Below are 20,836 nucleotides of genomic sequence, written 5' to 3' on the forward strand. Positions count from 1 at the left end.
AACCTTTATTTCAGGCAACTAGTGGCCTATAAATAAATACCTTAAAACTAACACACACATTATAAAAATATATTTTAAAACTAATCACTTCATATCACATTATGGAAAATTGTTAAATATGAAAAAGTGGTGCCGTCTAATAGATCAAAGGCCAAAGGTATGGCGGCATCGTTAGAACGAAATGTAGCTCGCTCATAATACAATGATTAGTCAAGCAGTAAGTAATTAATCGCTCATTTTACACGAAAGTGTTGCGATGCGATAGTCAGTTTCTAAAGAACAACACAAACAGCGACATGATAAAAGAGTAAAGTAAGTGACATAAAATAATAAACTGAACGTCAAACGGTGGTAAATAAAGACTTTTTTCACGCGTGTCACTCAACCAGCATAGTTTTCTTTTTATTCGGTGACAAATTAAGTCTCACAATCAGCCCCAACTTGGCCCCAACTGTTATATCGCTCTTACATTTCTAATAAAACCTCATCTCAACTGATACTTCCTTTATATTTCAGAGATGTTCGAAATTACGATGTTATTATGAAGATACGCAAGGTGCTGTATATGTTCCCCAGAGACAATCGCAACGAAGAAGATCAGACCCCTTATTACTTATTATACAACGCCACGATAATAAACCTTTATTGTTTTCGATATTTCCCTAAATTTAGCATGACTTGCGTTGTCGCAAAACAAAAATCATTCTAAGCGGTCAGGCCGCGTAGCCAACATGCCAATCGCTTCTGCTCCGTAGGGAATAAAACGCAACTGTCACTGTCGCACTAATATGGAAGAGTGATAGAGAGACACAAAGCGTTTCGTTGTCGTAGCGCAAGCGATTTTCACTTGTGCTAGGTCGGCAGATGTATTATATTGTATCATATTATAGGCCGATTTGACGTGTTTGCCGTTTTCATATCAAAAAGTTTTCGGAATTTGATTAGCATATGATGAGATGACAAACCCCATATAACAAAATACAACAACAAAATAGATAATGGTTTCCATGTAATAAATCAAGACTTATAATTATCATATTAATACTAATTATCATATTTATAATCTTTAAATAGATACGGAGTTAGGGTGATTTCGAATTAGTAACTAGCTAACTAACTTTTAACACGTTCAGTGCCAGAGCTACGCGCTACGAGCTACGAGTGACGTACGTGTGTAAAACCGTACGCAGCGAAAAGCGTCTACAAACAGAGAACCCGCCTACTTAGTGGGTCGCTGGCAGAGAATGTGTTAAGCTGAGCTAAATGGTAGTTCATATAATATTATTGAGGGATATAGGCCTTAACTCGATGTGAACGATACCTATAGGAACCAAAATATTAATATGATAACATATTCATTTTGGGTTGTCTACTTTTATGATTTAGCCAATTATAAGGTGGGTGGATCAACTTTTTTGTTCTTAATTTGTCAGCTGTCAGCCAGGCGACAACAGTAGCATATTTTGTTAGAAGAAATGTTAAACTACGTGATACTACTGCTTACTTACTCCGTTGGCTCAGCGCCCCAAAATGAGACTTGGCCTCCGACACAAAACAACGCCACTTTTCAGTTTTCACGTTACGCTACTATTAAAAAAAAAAAAAAAAATCATTCATTTCATGTCTAAAAACCCATATTATATTAATAAATAAATAAGTAATATAATAATATATTACATCACATTACAAAATAAAATGATATAAAAAATACATTAACACTAAAACTAATTACTAGATACGCTACAAACATAATTATTATATATATTATGTAACAATAATTATTTATTTATCATACAAATTACGCATTATTATTAGCGACACTAGGTAATAATCATCAATTTGTTTGGCCAGTGATTATTTCTACCCAGTGTTTTGTCATAAGGCCGTCCAAGCGCTCAGCGAAGAAGCTCAGGGTAGTCAGGATGGTGTTGGAGCTACTGTCAGAGTGGGACCTGCTAATTACCCGTTTCGGTCAAGTAGATACGTCGTGTAATGTAAAAAACAATCTTTGCTTTCCGACACGCACTTACTCAAATTTATCAATCAGGTGATTGTGCGTATTAGATTAGATTGTAAAAATATTAGACATCTAGCGCCTTCAGCAGTTCGCGAAGCGGCGCGCACGCAGCATGGCGCACGAGTTAAACGGCAAGGTCGCGTTTGTAACGGGCGCCGCTAACGGCGTGGGCGCGGGGTTGGTGAGGCTGCTGCTAGCTGAAGGAGTGAAGGTAGGTGGTATGATAAAAACCTTGCTAATGGTTAAAAACCTACAGATTATATAGCGATCCATTTTTATCCGAGGCAATATTTTGGTGTCAAATATTGAGGAATTTTGTGGCAGTGGGGGGGCACAACCGTTTACTTTGGCAGATACGGGTACGGGAGATTTTCCATAACGTATGCTATTATGAGTTTAACTACTTATTAGTCGATACGAGTATACCGCCTGCGGAGAGTTATGTTACTGCATGCTGTATGTTTACCAAAAAGTAAATAAGTATATTAGGTATAGGAAAAGAGAGCCCTCTTGAAACATTTTAAGGTAACTAATTTCAAAGCGCTATCTCTAATTTGTATCCGAAACTAGCTATGTATGTGTGCGTGCACATCTACGTATGCATCCGTGTGTGTAGGTACTTTTATACTACATAATATTAGGTCTATTTGGGCGGTTTACAAGTTGTTTTTATTTGATTTCTTGTAACTTTCATAGTTTTGTTTACAAGATATCAAACAAAATATTAACTTGTAAGTCGCCCAAGTAGACCTAATATTATGTAGGAAGGTTTTAAAAGAATGGAATCCAAAGAGACACTTTATAGTAAAGCAAGACTAGCTGTTGTAAGTACATGAATTGTTCTTCTTTTTAACTTTGTTCATTTTTGTGTACAGTCACCAGCATAAATATATGACTGTGGGCAGCCGTGCAAAAATATCTGATCTTCCATTGGAGCTATAAATATATGACGAAACAACCTTCGTACAAATATGTGATGCTTTGTGGCCGGCAAAAACATAATGTATCCGCATAAATATCGAATCGGGTCGCTTAAAAATATTTGATTACTCATGAAAATCAAAATTATGTGATTACTCTGACCTGGCATAAATATCTATCTACTGTGAAAGAAAATACATCCGATGGTAGTTGGACCGCCTAAGTATATATCTGACACGTTGGAAAATCAAAAATATGGCAATCAAGGCAATGCCGGCCTTGAATCAGTGTTAAAATTTTAAACCTCTATTTTAACTATTGAGATTCTAACTTGCTTATTTGACTTTGACTCGTGCTTAATGCTTGCTCCGATTTTACTCTGCTTTGCTCTGCACTTCTAAATTAATAGAGAAATAATAAGTCCATATCAATAATCTCTGTTTACATTTTTTGACAGTAAACAACAGTTGCTAGGTAACAACATTATGAATAAAGATAGGTCTTGACATACGATGTATATGCAACCTTCTTAATGTTGTATTCATGCCTTTAAATTGTACCAATTTTATGATGACATCTGGTGATGTAGTTTGCACAATCGGTAGTCAACTTTACTATAGAAATCGCTCTTAAAATATAGATAAACGCAAGTTGTTTTAGTACCTAAAGTACAGATAACAGTTATTTTTTTATCTGATATAAACATGCATTAGCTATAATTTTATTTATTTCAGTGAACCTCAAGATCTTTTTGTTGTATTTTCCTTTTGTTGCCTTACATCTTTTGTATTGCATTTTTGATATGTTTATATGAAGGTTTGGTTTCTAAATAAGTTAAAAAAAAATAGCAAAATTTGCGCATTTATTTATTATCGGTTGGTTTTTAGTTTTTACCTTATCGCATTTTGCCATCAGTTGTATTTTTTATTTGTCACATGCGCTAAAATGTATGGCAGGATTTTATCTTAGGGGTAATTCACCTTACAGCATTATGACTTACTTTCTAAGGGTCATGTTACATAACAATTCCTTCTATTTTGCTAAATGTTATCTCATTTAAAAATGAATAATACTTCGCAGCACGTCGCCATTCTGGACATCGATGAGACTAGTGGAACTGCGTTTCAAAACGAGTTAAACGCTGAATATGGCGCCAATAAGAGCAAGTTCTACCAGTGCGACGTCACGAACGATGATCAGCTGTTCGCAGCGTTCCAGTCCGTCGTAGCGGGCCATGGGGGCCTCGACCTGGTAGTCAACAATGCTGGCATCATGAACGATGCCCCGCACGTGTATAAGAAAGAAATTTCGATTAACGTGGTAAGTCCTGTTTAAGGCGCTCATTTTTGGTAAACTCAAACGAGAATTCAAAATTAACCGAATACTTACCTCAATGTGAGTCGGATTCGCGTTCCACAAGTCCGATTATCATTGACTACGGAGTGGTTGGACTCTGCGTGTGATTAAAGGATCGTTAAGTTAAAATGGCCACGTATGGCCATTCGTTGGGCGGACAGAAATGTCAGAGATAGAGCGGCTTGGAGAGCACTGGTGAAGAGTGTCCACAGTCGTCATGTCCCTCAGCCATGAGGATACGACAGGGAAGAAGAAGTTAAAATGTAATAGGTCGAAACGAAATCCGAACTAGATCAGATGATAATCATATCACTAATACATAATAGTACTACGTATAGAAGGTTCGTCACTATATAAAAAAACCCAGTTTAGGTATACCGAACGTGCCTAAACGTTGCTAATTGGATCGAGCTCTTTCGAAAGGCGTGGTATGAGCGTGACTACCGTTAGGGTTGACACCATCCGAAGGGAGTAACGTCATCTATTATTATGTTATGTTTAACTTACTAGGTTAACATATATTAAAGCATAGACTGCAGCAGAATTGCAGCACAACAATACTGCGGACTGCATTACTTGCGGCCCATCTGACATTTGTAGCAGTAAAGCTGCTGCTCGTCGATGTCGATTTTGACATTTTGCAGCAGCAGTACAGACAGTAACAGTCGGCAGCAGAGCAGAGAGTGTACTCCATGCTGTCCGCAAGTAATGCAGTCCGCAGTATTGTCGTGCTGCAATACTGCTGCAGTCGTCTGTATTACTACAGGAAATATAAAATACATAGGTAATTTACCTAATTCAAAATCTATCCAAGCTATATAAAAATGCATAAAAAATGATCCGTTCCAAAGCAGTGCGCCACGCCTGCTCATATTTCGTAGTTTTCTAACTTACGCTCTAAGAAACCCGTTGGTTCGAACATTGACAACGAAATTCTCAGCTGCTAGTACTTCTCGCTATTGTATGTTAGTTGCCGTTATTCAAACTTAGTTATATAATATACTTCCAGACTGCTCTGATCACCAGCACCTTGACAGCCCTAGAGCTGATGCGTACAGACGAAGGCGGTAAAGGTGGTACCGTCATCAACATAGCTTCTATAGCCGGCCTTTACCAGATGTCCGTCATGCCCATCTACTGCGCCACCAAGACAGCTGTTATCCAGTTCAGCAACTGTATCGGTGTATGTATTTTTTATATAACGTTGGTTAAGAGTGTAGGTATACCTACTATTCCTAATAAATCCATTTTTGAAAACAGACAAATTTTTATGTATTTTTATAGACATTAAAGCTAAAAATAAATAAATGTCAAAAATGGATTTAGCGGGTTTACACTCATAACCGATGATAAATGTGAGGTTCCATGGGTGAAGGTACCATATGGTTGGGATGGAGTTAAGCATATCCCAGTAATCGATAACACAAAAAATCGGCCTCCTGATTTGTGTAGTTACGGAGCTATTATTTGTTGAAAGTAATGTTGTAATATGAGTAATTTTACGAAACAAACATTTTAAGTTTACCTAAAAACTATGTTGCTGAAATAAGTTACATAGTTCATTTTAATTAATAATACTACGGTTATGGTTGCTATATTCGATTAATCGAAACATTTGATACCTATCGATCGATTTATGTGATACCAATCAATTTCTTAAAAATAAAGTTTTGTTTAATTTTCACGATTGATTGCAAGTTTTAAATTTATTTCTTAGAAAACGATACAGATTTAGAGGTGAAAATGTTATTTCTGATAGTTTATGTTAAACCACAAAATTGAATATTTTTTGCTTTTATTGTACACAGAATAAATAATAGTACTACTTAATGATATTTTGGAGTTAAGGTGGTATCAACCGTCAATAATTATTTATTATGGTTGCTATAGAAGACAAGCGGCTTTGAGGTTCGATTACCTCATATATTACCAATGGCAATGCGTCGTGTATTGGCACTGGCATTTTCAGGGTTCCGTAGCCAAATGGCAAAAAACGGAACCCTTATAGATTCGTCATGTCCGTCTGTCTGTCCGATTATGTCACAGCCACTTTTTTCCCAAACTATAAGAGCTATACTGTTCAAACTTGGTAAGTAGATGTATTCTATGAACCGCATTAGGATTTTTACACAAAAATAGAAAAAAAACAATAAATTTTGGGGGTTCCCCATACTTAGAACTGAAACTCAAAAAAACATTTTTCATCAAACCCATACGTGTGGGGTATCTATGGATAGGTCTTTAAAATGATATTGAGGTTTCTAATATCATTTTATTCTAAACTGAATAGTTTGCGCGAGAGACACTTCCAAAATGGTAAAATGTGCCCCCCCCCCCCCCCCCCCGTAACTTCTAAAATAACAGAATGAAAAATCTAAAAAAAATATATGATATACATTGCCATGCAAACTTCCACTGAAAATTGGTTTGAACGAGATCTAGTAAGTAGTTTTTTTTAATACGTCATAAATAGTACGGAACCCTTCATGAGCAAGTCCGACTCGCACTTGGCCGCTTTTTCAGAAATCCTATGGCCATGCATGCAACTGAATCATATGGAGATTTTTTTTTGGACTTTGGGATAATAGCAGGCTACTTGGATTTGGTGTTTTAAACACATAGTCATGAATTTTGGCATTTATAGTGTCACAAAATTCGTTACTAAGCATAGAACTGAAATTATTATTATTTTCTTTCCGAATGCTTATACGTGGCGTGCGCTACAGCCACATTAGTTAGTTAAATAGTTGAATAAAATAAATATTTTTTTTTTTGTATTTTAGACTTTGTTGTCCATAAGTATAGAGTTTTTAGTATTACACGAACTTATTAGCTAATACACTTCCCTACCAATCTTCTTTTACCATATTGACTAGTTCTTTTTGGGAATTTTCAATCACTCCACCGTAAGGTACCTTCTCTACTAAACTTCGAGACGACATTACCAGGCTTATAACTTACTTATGATAAAAATAAAAACAGGTAAACAAACGTTAAGCATTATAGTTTCTGCTCTCCCTGTATCGACTCTTCTTCGTTTATGGTTTTCTTTGTCCAGCTTATTTTCCCTTCGTCGCCAACATTTGAAGACCGTTAGGTACTTTCCTATTATTCATACCTTACGTAAAAAATATTTCAGAAAGAGGACTACTACGAGAAGACGGGCGTCCGCGTCCTGGCAATGTGTTTTGGAGCCACCGACACTAGTCTCCTCAGCGGTCAGAAGCTGGGATCGCTCGACAAGAACGTGGATGGCGAAAGCGTCTCCAGCGTAATTAACGAATTCCCTTTACAACGGTACGTACAACCTTAAGTACTTACTACATATATTCTCTAACCCAACCTATTGTGATTTCCTAAAAAAATATTGAAGTAAGACTGGTTCGCACAACCACACCGCGCGTGACATTTAGGCACATTCCAAGGTGTGACGATGAAGGATGAATGTCCTATCAACGATGAGCGGTGCAGAGCAACCATCGGCATCATGCCAAACAATTCATCTGAATTGAGCATCACCCATAATTATACAAGCGGTAAAATATAAATCGAAGGCAAAGTCTATTCTTAGACTCGGGGGATCAATATTAAGTTTATCATTGTAAGCTTCAGATCGTTGAAGATTCGCACAACGAGCGCTGGGTCAAAGGGTCTAAGCATCTAGATGCTCCTGTTCTCTATTGAGCACATCGAGCATAATGGATACCAGCCTGGAAGGAGACGAATCTGACTGGATGACTTTGAATATACCTATCACAGTTAGCGTGACATGATAAAGTTATGAATGAAACTTGCTTTAGGCCAGGCTGCATATAGATACTGCGGGTTAAATGATAGGGGTAGGTATGGGAATTGGGAACGGCGGGTAATTGGGAACAGTGACATATATAGTACTTCTAATTGCACACAAAATCTAGAGTATATTTAACACAAACATAAAGAGGCCTTAATGTGCCTGTAAGATTCGGAAGCTACGGATAGTAAGTACTACGGAAGTTTCGGGTAGGTAAATAGGAACGGGAAGGTTTTTAATATAGTCCGAATTTTGTATGATAGCGTTTATTGTAAATACTTATTTTATTTAAATTAGTTAGCCAGATAACCAAACTGTCTCTATTTGTGACATTTTTATATTATTTTAGAGCGTTGGAAGTTAAGCGTTTTCAATTCCCCCACTTTTCCCTATGATTGGCCTATTTGGCCTACGTAGGTGTGGCGCACTTGCAGTGTTGGCCGTCCTAGGCCTCAGGGCCTGTAGTAAGTACTAGCCGCCCCATTTTTAGCTACCATATGGGTAGCTGCCCATAATATTGGGCCACCCTAGGCCCAGGCCTACTGGGGCGTAGGGCAAATCTGCCACTGGGTGTGATCCGCACTGAAAGCGACACCGTGTTTATTGAATTTGCCCATCTGTTTACAGGGTGGAATCAGCAGCCCAGGGTGTGATCGATGCGTACAAGAAAGGCTGTAGTGGTAGCACCTGGATCGCTACTCGGGACCTCCCCGCCATGGACATTACTGATAATATCAATAGAGCATATGACATCTTGGGCGAAGATATTTGACCGCATACAGCGAGCTAGAGCTGCAAAATTGTATGGACATATAGGAATGGAATTCATTCATAAAGTTAGGGAACCAAATTAAGTGAGGATTATAAATCCTATTTAGTTAAAATAAGTGTCTAAATCGTGAAAGCTGAAAACGACACACGGAGGTTACAGGGTTTAATGTTATTTATTTAATTATTTAAATAAATAGTTTTAAATATATTCGTTTTATTTTAAGATAAATAAAGTAATTTCGGTAAAAAACATTAATTATTTAATTTTAAGAAGTTTCAGCATTCTATTAGCCTCTAATTGTTTTTCCCATTTGCGTGTAAGACGAAGGTGTTCTTACAAATAACTAATACCTAATACCTATGAGTCGGTGTTATTAACTTTTAATAGCGCGATTCAGATTTTTTAAACCGACTTCAATTTCATAGAAGGAGGAGGTTCTGTATTCGGTTGTGGTTATTATTATTATTCTCCGATTACTCCGACACCCGTGATCCGATTTTAGTACTTAATTCTTTTTTTGTTTGAATGGAGTTACCTCCAAGTTGGTCCCATTTTAATTTGGTTCTGATCTGATGATGGGATCCATGAGGAATTGAGGGAACTCCTTATTTTTTAAAGGCTCGTGTATGGTGATTTGGGTGTTTTCTTAAGCAACTCGAGCATTTTCTTCGGTCACCAGTTTGATGGTTCGAGTGATAAGAAAAAGATGATACACCCACGAATTTAAAGATTAAATTCAAAAGAACCTTAGATTCTTGGAATTGCGTCTTGGTACATATCGGTACATGTACCTAACTATTTAAAATCTATTCCCATCGAAGATATATTATAGATACACCTTCCCTTGGGTAGGGTAGGTAGTTCCGGTTCATTTCTAAAACTAATTTTCCTACAACTGTCGGAAACATTAACTAGCGAAAAGAAAATTTTGTGAAACATTTCCGATTGGTACCGACAACATCCACACTTCGGAACTCTATTTCGGAAAGTGCATAATGTTATTCTTACATAATTACCCGTCTCGGTCAAGTAGATACGTCGTGTAATGTAAATAACAACCTTTGCTTTCCGACACGCACTTACCCAAATTTATCAATCAGGTGATTGTGCGTATTAGATTAGATTGTAAAAATATTAGACATCTTGCGCATTCAGTAGCAGTTCATGAAGCGGCGCGCACGCAGCATGGCGCACGACTTGAACAGCAAGGTCGCGCTTGTAACGGGCGCCGCTAACGGCGTGGGCGCAGGGATGGTGAGGCTGCTGCTGGCTGAAGGAGCGAAGGTAGGTGGTGTGAGGAGAACTTTGCTAATGGGATTAAAAACCTACAGATTAGATAATTAAAGTTAGGAAACAAATAAAATTGCTTATCTCTTTCGTTATCTGATGTTTTCGTTTTATAGTTGAATTTTAAATATGTTCACAAACTATTTAGGTGTCAAATATTGAGGGATTTGTTTCTCACTCCATAAAAAATTATTGGTATATTGTTCTCAAATTCCAAACCTAGAACTAAAACTGGCAGCTAGAACAACAACGATTGCGTGGCTATCTACTTACGTGTTTATCTGCATCACCTCATCGGTTAAGATTCGGTTCGTAAACAAAGACAGGTATTCGGACCATATTCGAACTGCAACATAATTAGTGCTTGTATAGAGCTAAGAATATCGACGAATGTGTTGCTCTCATTGATCTGCCGTATTTTTGTTAGGTCCTTGGTCTACACTTACCTAATTACCTATACGGCCTGTTGATTCACAAATTGATTTAGGAAGGGGAGTCAATCGAAATTTTGACTTGGGGGGGGGGGGGGCACTTTTGACCACAAGCTGAATAGGTTACAACGATCGATGTGAGCTACAGCTCTGCGACTTACGCTATTTGGTTTTGATAATGATGAGATACCCTTTTGCGTAGACAGTCCGTAGAACTCTTAGATCATTTTAGAAAGGAGAACCACCTTGATTTTTGGCACCGTGGCAAAGGGGGAGGGGGTTATTTGTCTCATACAATCGTTCGTAACTTAAAGAAAGCACCTGTGTAGGTTTCTGTATTAAGTTTGGTATCATTATCGAGTAAATGAAAGGGAAAAAACATTTATGGACTAATATTTATAAGTACATTGTATTTGTAAAGAGGAATATTAAGGTTATTCATGAAATTATTACTTTTGTATTATATATATTAAAATAAATAAAAAATATAGGTATTATTCGACAAATTAAACGCCAAATTTTAATATTACATTTTTATTTTATGTTTTATATTTATGATACCTTTTCATATCAATTAAATATCAGAAATATTTTCTTTTTACAAAAATTTTGGGAAATAATTGCATTAAGAATTCGATTGGCTCCCAATTCTAAATCAATATGTGAGTCAAAAGGAGCAACTGTGCAAAAGGAAATTCCATCATTATCATTTGCCGTAAATCGCATTTTTTGTCGTGTAGACCACGGACTAAAGGCTGGAGCATATACACAGATGACAAAGTGATATAATATTTTTTCTTAATCATAGTCATTACAACTATCGAGCACCGAGGAGTCGACCCACACAACCTTTTGTGTTTTGAGTCAAGTTACGTGATCATCATCTTCCTAGCATTGACTCTACATTTTTCCCAACTGAATACTTAGCAAATTTAAAAATACTTCGCAGCACGTCGCCATTCTGGACATCGATGAGACTAGAGGAACAGCGTTCCAAAACGAATTAAACGCTGAATATGGCGCCAATAAGAGCAAGTTCTACCAGTGCGACGTCACGAACGACGATCAGCTGTTCGCAGCGTTCCAGTCCGTCGTAGTGGGCCATGGGGGCCTCGACCTGGTAGTCAATAATGCTGGCATCATGAACGATGCCCCACACGTGTATAAGAAAGAAATTTCGATTAACGTGGTAAGTCCTGTTTAAGACTCTCATTGTGTGTAAATTCAAACGGGAATTCAAAATTAACCGAATACTTACCTCAATGTGAGTCGGATTTCGCGCTCCACAGGTCCGATTATCATTGGCTACGGAGTGGTTGAAGTCTGCGTATGGTTATGTAAATTGACCTTATGAATAAATGAGTATGAGTATGGGTTAAAGGATTATTAAGTTAATATAACGGTGACGATCGGTCTGGCCTAGTGGGTAGTGACCCTGCCTATGAAGCCGATGGTCCCGGGTTAAAATCCTGGTAAGGGCATTTACTCGTGTGATGAGCATGGATATTTGTTCCTGAGTCATGGGTGTTTTATATGTATTTAAGTATTTATAATTATTTATATATTATATATATCGTTGTCTAAGTACCCTCAACACAAGCTTTATTGAGCTTACTGTGGGACTTAGTCAATTGGTGTAATAATGTTCTATAATATTTATTTGTTTTTATTATTTTTTTAATAGGTAGGAATCCGAACTAGATAAGATGATACCCATATTTCGTAGTTTTCTTACTTACGATCTAAGAAACCCGTTGGTTTGAACCTCCGACCACGAAATTCTCAGGCTGCTAGTAATTCTTGCTATTGTCTGTTAGTTGCCATTATTCAAACCAAACTTATTTACATAATATACTTCCAGACTGCTCTGATCACCAGCACCTTGAAAGCCCTAGAGCTGATGCGTATAGACGAAGGCGGTAAAGGTGGTACCGTCATCAACATAGCTTCTATCGCCGGCCTTTGCCAGAGGTCCGTCATGCCCATCTACTGGGCCACCAAGGCAGCTGTTATCCAGTTCAGCAACTGTATAGGCGTATGTATTTTTTTTATAAATGTCTATGTACTGTCACACTGCTCGGATGCGCATGCGCGTCGTGTCACACGTCCATCACGCTCTTGATCCGATGCCATCTTGGCGGGATGGGGCCGCGGTGCACCGGCCTAGGCCTAGGCGTTCTCAGCTTTTGTGACAAAACCATAATATTTTGGAGAACAAGCCAGCTGGTGTTTAAGAAGACAGAATTTTAGACTGCTGCTGATTCTTCATTTGGAGAAGCTTATTGCAACGCTTCCATCGAAGTCACGATAATCAGTGGTGAGACTAGTCAGAGATATCCTTTTCTAATGTAGGTAGTTTCTGCTTTCCCTTTATCTACTCTTTTTCGTTTGTGATTTTCTTTGTCCAGCTTATTTTTTTCCCTTCTCCGCCAACATTTTACGACCGCCAAGACCGTTTAGGTGCCTATTCTTCATACCTTACGTAAAAATAATTTCAGAAAGAGGACTACTACGAGAAGACGGGCGTCCGCGTCCTGGCAATGTGTTTTGGAGCCACCGACACTAGTCTCCTCAGCGGTCAGAAGCTAGGATCGCTCGACAAGAACGTGGATGGCGAAAGCGTCTCCAACGTAATTCACGAATTCCCTTTACAACGGTACGTACCTTAAGCACTCACTATATTCTATAGGTTCAAAATAGGTTCTGTCTATTGTAATTTCCTAAAGGTATATTGAAGAAAGACTGGTTCCGGTGAAACTGTGTGGGCTTTGCCGAAATCATCAGCGTGTGAAATTTAGGCACGTTCCAAGGTAATGTGACGATGAAGGATAAAAGTCCTGTCAACGACGAGTGCAATTCATCTGAATGGAGTATCGTGTCACCAATAGTAATACACAAGCAGTGTAAAACAAATCGAACGCAAAGTTTCTTCTTTGACTGGGTGTATCAATATTAAGTTTATGAATGTAGCTCATCGAGAGGCGCCACTTTTTGATATTTAACTAATTTAACACACATCAGTGAAAGAATAAGGATCAAAGTCAAATGGCGTTCTAAAAGTTTTAATCATGTGTCGAAAGATGGCAGTAAATTTACCGTGGGTACAAAGTTTTCTTTGATAATCCACCTCTATTTCAAATTCTCTTTGCTATCACATACTGATTGAACTTGAAATAGTTTTTAATTTTGTAATCGGTATGTCTTGATGTAAAAAACCTGAACATTGTCTCTAGATTGAAAATCTTCAGTGTCTCCATTTCCTCCGCGTAATTGGAAATTACCCCATGGGGTTTCGGGGTAAATATAGGAACGGCAAGATTTTTGATTTCGTATAAATTTTGTATAATAACGTTTATTTTAAATAGTTATTTTACCATAATTACTCAGCCAAATAACCACACTAACGCTTGTCATAAAAATTGGTTAGATTTGTGACATTCTTACATTTTACTGTTTACAGGATGGAATCAGCAGCCCAGGGTGTGATCGATGCGTACAAGAAAGGCTCCAGTGGAAGCACCTGGGTCGCTACTCGGGACCTCCCCGCCAAGGACATAACAGACAACGTCAATAGGGCTTATGAGATCTTCGGCGAACATATTTGATCGCATCTATAGCGAGCTGCAAAATTGCATGGACGCATTGTGAAAGGAATTTATTCATAAAGTGGCCATGCCCTTTTGCAGCTGGGTGTACATATATGTAGGTAAGCAATCAAATCAGTGGGGTTCGTAAATTCAAATTAGTTAAATACAGTGAAAAAAAAACCGGAAATTTGGAAGCTATCCACAGAGAATGCAGGGTTATATATTCGTTTATTAATTATGTACCTAAATAAAAAGTTGTATTATAAATTTTTCCTACTCTACTGTTATCTGTCATTTATGCATTCAATAACACGAATATAAGAACATACATAAAAGATTTCAAGAAAAGTCTATATTGTCTATTCCTCATAAAAGCTCTTGTGCTTTTATAAGCTATAACGTTACTGCGATTAATGGCTACCAACCTAACAAAATCAAAACGAATACAGTTGTAACTCACGCCACTCGCCTTTTTTGACCCTTCTTATACAACTGTTGCATAAAATACTATTTCCTACTCCTCTACTGTTATCTGTCATTTATGCATTCATTAACACTATGGAGTGTGGAATTAAGAGGAGTGACATCTCTTATGGTAGAACTGTTGCAAAAGTGTCCAGCTGTTAGCTATAAATAATAGTTCCAAATATCTCCACAGTAGCGCTAGAGTAGCTAAGAACCTCGGCGTTATTGACGGAGTGAAGTGCGCTGTCTATGATTTGATTTTTTGTTCAAGTACTCTAGGTATTGTAGCGCCACCTATTTAAGGTTTTTTGATGACACTTTTTGGTATATGGAGATTTCTTTCCTTACCTCCACCTTTCATAATTAACACGAATATAAGAACATACATAAAAGGTTTCAAGAAAAGTCTATATTGTCTATTCCTCATAAAAGCTCTTGTGCTTTTATAAGCTATAATGTTACTGCGATTAATGGCTACCAACCTAACAAAACCAAAACGAATACAGTTTTAAACTAAGTGCATTGCTGCCAACGTACAAAATATTCATTTGGTTGCATAGTAAAAATAATTACTTCATAAGTCAGAAACACGCATGTGACACCCGTAATATAGCAACACCCATAGACTACGAAGACCGCTTAGCGTTGCTTGTTAGTCTCCGTAGGCTACGGTGGCTAAAATTGAGAAAAAACTGTCCAAAAAATTAATTTTGCAAGTAGCAAGTACCAGGGTCTCATGAGTTACGAGGAGGTGTCGCGGACCGGCCGGCCGCGGCCCGGGGCGGGCTGGGCGCGTAACAAGGTATGCTCGCGCGTCTTGGCTATATACTTTTGCTGTAATTTGTTTACCTAAATTAAGATTTATTTTTGTTGACTCGTAGGAAAAATATTGTATGCAACGTTGTACAAGTAGGTCAAAAAATTCTCGTGGCTTATTCCTTTACAATGTTCGCCTACGCCTTCGGCTCCGGCTCACATTGTAACTCACGCCACTCGCCTTTTTTGACCCTTCTTATACAACTGTTGCATAAAATACTAAAGCACAACTGTATGTAGTCGATGTCATTAATCCGTAATAGCGCGATGTTTTTCAATCGGACGAGCACCATCTAGCGTGTAACTTGGTAACTCTATTTAAAATTGTAAAAAGAAAATGAAAATCCTTTCAAACATATTTTATTTAAATGACCTATATTTACAAAATATTTACAAATAAATTGCAAAACTTAGGCATAATAATCATTACAAATTAAAATAGCAGTCCATTATATAAACAATTCAGCAAATGCTGGAAAAAATACATTCTACAAGCACACATTAAATATTTTAAATACAGTCGTCCATCAGCATCATCTTCACCTATACATCTATATAGAAATAAGTAAGGATAGAGTGCTATAACTCCATACATAGTTTTCTTACAAAAACGAGGGTTATTTTCCTAGTCGACATCTAGCGCCAAGTAACGAATTTATCAGTAGGTACTGCTACTTAACAATAGGTGTCGCGACGAACAAAAAGTCAAATGCTCAACAATTTTCAGCTAATAATGTAACTGAATTAACCGGAACTCTGTTTTCAACTTCTGCTTGTAATATTAGTTGTAAATTGTTTCAGCAATACATTTTCCGTTAGTCGCGACACCCGTGACTCGGTGTCAAGTAGCGGTACTGATAAATCCACTACTCGACGCTAGATGTCGACTACGAAATAACCCGCGTTCTGGTAAGAAAACTGATGTATGATGATGTACTCTATCCTTACTTATTTCTCCATGTCTAGACTTACAATCATAGACAAATAAACAATAACAAACAGTAAATACTACAAAATTCCTCTAAGGTCCCGAGAAAAAAAAAACACGGTTCGTGCTAATCTAAGTCACTCATATGCTCAGCTGTAAAAACAACATAAAACATAAGCTATCCATTTTTCATTTGTCTAATCACAGTCTGTCTATACAGTATAGTACCAAAATTGTTCATTTGTCTATAAAACAGTATAGTACCAGTCATGGCATGTTAAAACTAAAACAGTCTCTTCTGAACGATGTATAGACACACAGCCAAGAAAAAAAGGAATGCAAAGAACATAATGAGTTTGTCTGTGAACTCCCTGCGTCCGTATTTCTTCAACAGCTTGCTAGATTCTGATATAGATCCCGCTGTGTTCTGAAGCTCTGATTGTGTTCCCTGCAATAACACAATTGGTCATGGTCATACAATGTATTTACCAATATACAATACAATAACATCAAATATAATTTTGTGTTGTTTGTGATTGACAGATATAAATCAAATCGACAAAATCCACCTGTCAATTACAAACTAGCTTTAAAATGTAGACCTACATGTAAACTTGTACAGTCAAACAAGAGATTGTTAGTTTTCTAATAAATACCATTATTATATACTGCTGGTTATATATGCGGTTTCAAAGGAAATTTTATTGCTCCGGCTACGGCTGTGGAATGCACTATGCTGAGGTTTACTTAAGGCGGCCTTCACGTTAAATGCGGATCCTGACGCTGCTCCAGTGTGCAAGCGAAACATCGCTATACATATATGTGCATAGCGCTGTCTAGCTTACACACCGAACCGGATGCGGATCCGGATCAATGTGTTATCAGCATACATCAGGGTTTTCGGTGCGGGAATGTTATTGCGTATTTATAACTTTGTTTATTGTAAAATAATTACCAAACTATGAATTAAAAATAGACAGTAAGCTCCAAATGTGCTTAGAAATATTAAAATACTATCAGTTTTTATAGTTTTTACCTCTTTTTTGGCTAGTGTAAAACATTCCCGCACCGAAAACCCCGATGTATGGTTATCAGACACATGGATGTGATGATTATTCACATAAAAACCAACTACCTACAACACGGACTGGACAACAATAACTTGCACCTACATGAACAGTAGAACTGGATGAAACTAAACTGTCGAGCGTATTCTGACTTCTTTGTGTTGTGTCAGCTAACTGTCTGCTGATTTGTAGCAGCTGCTCAGTCACACCTGAAATAAAAACAAAATTCCTAGAGAATGATTGAAGTCAAAACAGGATCCAAAGGCATGCTAATTGCTAGTGTTACTGAAAAGAGAAAAGAAGAACAGGACAATATATAATTAAAACCTTCCTTCATACTTATTTATTTTTACAATGAGTCTGTCCATCTCCACTACATTGACTTGCCCAACAGAAGTGGAGATGGACAGGGCACTTAATGCGTGACAAGACAGATTCAAGAAGTTTTGGTAACTACCCAAGACCGACAACAGTGGAAATCCTTGGAGAAGGCCTTTGCCAACTGGCACACCAGATTGAGAGACAATTTATAGTGTATAAATATGGCGTTTCATTCTACGCTATTATTAACGATGTTCCAATACTATTGCGGTGCTAAAGAATGGACGCTTAGCACTTAAAGAATTTCGTACATTGTGACCCACCTGTTCCTATCTTTATCGCACTTGTTTAATAATCATATTGCTGTCCCGCTCATAAGGCCAGGTGTTAATGTTGATTTGAAATTACACTGTGCGATCAGGATAGCAATATAATTATGTGCATGCAATGCGACAGAAATAGGCACAGGCAGGTCAATTCACAAAATTCCTTGTCGTAAGCGCCCGTTCGTTACGCATCTTAAGTGCCAACAACCATAAATGGAATGGCAGAAATTAATGTGTAAACTGAAAATGTTTCTTAAGAGTGGAATAAATAGGCTAAATAAATACATTTGTACAATATGTCAAGTTTAAGTTCTGGTTAAGGCCAAAGGTAGACTGCAAGGCTAAATGCACATGGTCCTAGTTATGAAAAAAACATTTTTTGAGAGTGTAAGACATACCTGAAGATTTTTCAAGCAATGCATCACGGTCAACTTTTTTCTTTCTGTTTCTAAGAGCTGATTCATCTCCTTCTGGCGGCTTGAGCAGCTCCTCCCGCTGAGCCTTCTCTATTGCAAACATGCTAGAAATGTTGGCATCTTTGAACTCTTTAAGAAGGCTGTAATAAAAGATATATGTAAAGTTGAAATATATTTAAAAAAAAGTGCAATCAATGAACCCTTTACCTGGCAAACATCATTTTGAATTGTTGGAATTTTAAACTTCTGTCAATTAATTAACTTTCAATTTTGCATTACCACTGCAGAAGTTTGCCAGACAACGGGATAAAAACAACCTATTTTAAAAGAGTCATTATTATAATATTATGAGATTGAACTATTTCCTCATCTTAGAACCTTGTCAGTTGCATTTTAGTGGATTGCATAATTTGCTCGGCTACATAGTACCAAGATTTGAGCATAGATTCTACAAAAAGAGCATAGATACTATAAAATCTTTTAATTCTAAGGGAAAAAATTGTCTTTGTCAGAACTAAGTTATTAAAGTAGGCCAATTAAGCAAATTCAAGACCACCCAAATGTGTTCACTCACTGTGGTCACCAAGCAAGTTATGATACATTGGTAGGTATAAAACACATACATAGCCAGCTGTTGCCTCTGGGAAGCCAGTTCCGCAGTATATTTATCATCAGAGGCTTCCTTCCCATATAATTCCATATTTTCTATTTCATCTCTCAATAGATTTATCTTTGCCCGACCCTTTTCATTGAGCTCACTCAACGCCTCCATGGATTCTCTACATTCTAATATATCCTGAAAATACAAAATAAGCGTAAAGGATTAGAAAAAGAAAGAGAAATAAAATTTCATATATTTAAAGAAACATTAAAATACAAAAGATTCCAGGCAAATTCAATCTAAAGAAAATTAAGGGTATTAAACTTTGTGATGTGAATTATTTATTGAGGTAAAAATAATGTTAAAATAACTCGGTTCTTACCTGTATTGTAGCTTTGACCTGAAAGTGATATTTGGCCAACTTCTTTACAAAATTTTGAAAAACCACGTCAGGGTTATCTAACTTAGAAAATAGTTTTTGATAACTATCAATGCTGCTTAAATCAGGTTTAATATTCATTTTGTGCATTTCATTAATAAAAAAATACTTTTTAGTAATTATAAAGCCCAATCTCAGTCCAATACCCAATAGTACAAAAATCACACGTCAATCTATATTGAACTGTCAACAATATCAACTGACAGCTATAATGTCATTTGTTGTGGGGCTACGTTCAGAATTAATAGTGTAAGCCATTCTTAAAAAAAAAAACAACAATGCAGGCATGAGGAACAGTGAGTATTGTATTCCAGGGGGGCGACACTTAGAAATATAATATATATATATATATATAATATAGTAAAGATAGCGGCGATTTCTATTAATGTGATCCGATAACCTACTTTTGCTTAAAGTTGACTACCGATTGTGCAAACTACATCACCAGGGGGCCTACCGCGAAAACCAAAATTCGCAAATTGCGGGCATCTTTCTCTTTTACTCTCACTAAAACGTAATTAGAGTGACAGAGAAAAATGCCCGCAATTGACGAATTTCGATTTTCCCGGTAGCCGCCCTGATGTCAGCATAAAATTGGTACAATTTAAAGGCATGAATACAACTTTAAGAAGGTTGCATATACCTCGTATGTCAAGACCTATCTTAATTCATAATGTTGTTATATAGCAACTGTTGTTTACTGTCGAAAAATGTAAACAAATATATGATTTATATGAACTTATTATTTCTCTATTAATTTTAAAGCGCAGAGCAGAGTAAAATCGGAGCAAGCATTAAACACGAGTTAAATTCAAATAGGGAAATTAGAATTCCAATAGTTTCAATGTTACAAAACCTGAAGGTGGATTTTAATAGTCTTCCAGGCAATGCAGGGAGGTTTAGATATTTTCGAAGGTAAGAAGAAAATACCGTCCTCCTTAGCGCTCATGCAGCGATGAAAACAAACGATGATTATCTACTTGGGCGGCTTACAAGTTAGTATTTTGTTTGATATCTTGTAAACAAAAAAACTATGAAAGTTCCAAGAAAACAAACAAAAAATTAACTTGTAAACGGCCCAAGTAGACCTAATAATTATGTAGTACGAAAGTACCTACATATACAGATGCATAATGTATATGTGCAAGAACACATACATAGCTAGTTTCGGATACAAAATAAAGATAGCGCTTCAAAAATTAGTTTCCTTACAATGCTTAAAGAGGGCTCTCTTTTCCTATATACTTACTTTACTCTTTGGTCTTATGCTAAAAAGCGATCTCTTCCAGACAA

General features: G+C 37.0%; 3 protein-coding genes across 3 annotated transcripts; 2 read left to right on the top strand and 1 right to left on the bottom strand.

The window, feature by feature from the left end:
* The first annotated feature begins 1,572 nt into the window (after window positions 1–1,572).
* Window positions 1,573–9,188, top strand: LOC133521185 (15-hydroxyprostaglandin dehydrogenase [NAD(+)]-like). Its single transcript, XM_061856012.1, has 5 exons — window positions 1,573–2,228; window positions 4,019–4,258; window positions 5,304–5,477; window positions 7,434–7,591; window positions 8,715–9,188. The coding sequence occupies exons 1-5, from the start codon at window positions 2,130–2,132 to the stop codon at window positions 8,857–8,859; spliced, it is 816 nt and encodes a 271-aa protein (XP_061711996.1). The 5' UTR covers window positions 1,573–2,129; the 3' UTR covers window positions 8,860–9,188.
* Window positions 9,189–9,216: 28 nt separating this feature from the next.
* Window positions 9,217–14,354, top strand: LOC133521186 (15-hydroxyprostaglandin dehydrogenase [NAD(+)]-like). The gene is made up of 5 exons (XM_061856013.1): window positions 9,217–10,143; window positions 11,527–11,766; window positions 12,439–12,612; window positions 13,076–13,233; window positions 14,038–14,354. The coding sequence occupies exons 1-5, from the start codon at window positions 10,024–10,026 to the stop codon at window positions 14,180–14,182; spliced, it is 837 nt and encodes a 278-aa protein (XP_061711997.1). The 5' UTR covers window positions 9,217–10,023; the 3' UTR covers window positions 14,183–14,354.
* Window positions 14,355–15,789: 1,435 nt separating this feature from the next.
* On the bottom strand, window positions 15,790–19,694 carry LOC133521187 (vesicle transport protein SEC20). Its single transcript, XM_061856014.1, has 5 exons — window positions 19,487–19,694; window positions 19,127–19,299; window positions 18,486–18,643; window positions 17,546–17,649; window positions 15,790–16,821 (listed from the first exon to the last, which is right to left on the bottom strand). The coding sequence occupies exons 1-5, from the start codon at window positions 19,631–19,633 to the stop codon at window positions 16,657–16,659; spliced, it is 747 nt and encodes a 248-aa protein (XP_061711998.1). The 5' UTR covers window positions 19,634–19,694; the 3' UTR covers window positions 15,790–16,656.
* Between the last annotated feature and the right edge of the window lie 1,142 nt (window positions 19,695–20,836).

The sequence above is a fragment of the Cydia pomonella genome, chromosome 9 (genome assembly GCF_033807575.1).
Source record: "Cydia pomonella isolate Wapato2018A chromosome 9, ilCydPomo1, whole genome shotgun sequence".
Classification (NCBI taxonomy): domain Eukaryota; kingdom Metazoa; phylum Arthropoda; class Insecta; order Lepidoptera; family Tortricidae; genus Cydia; species Cydia pomonella.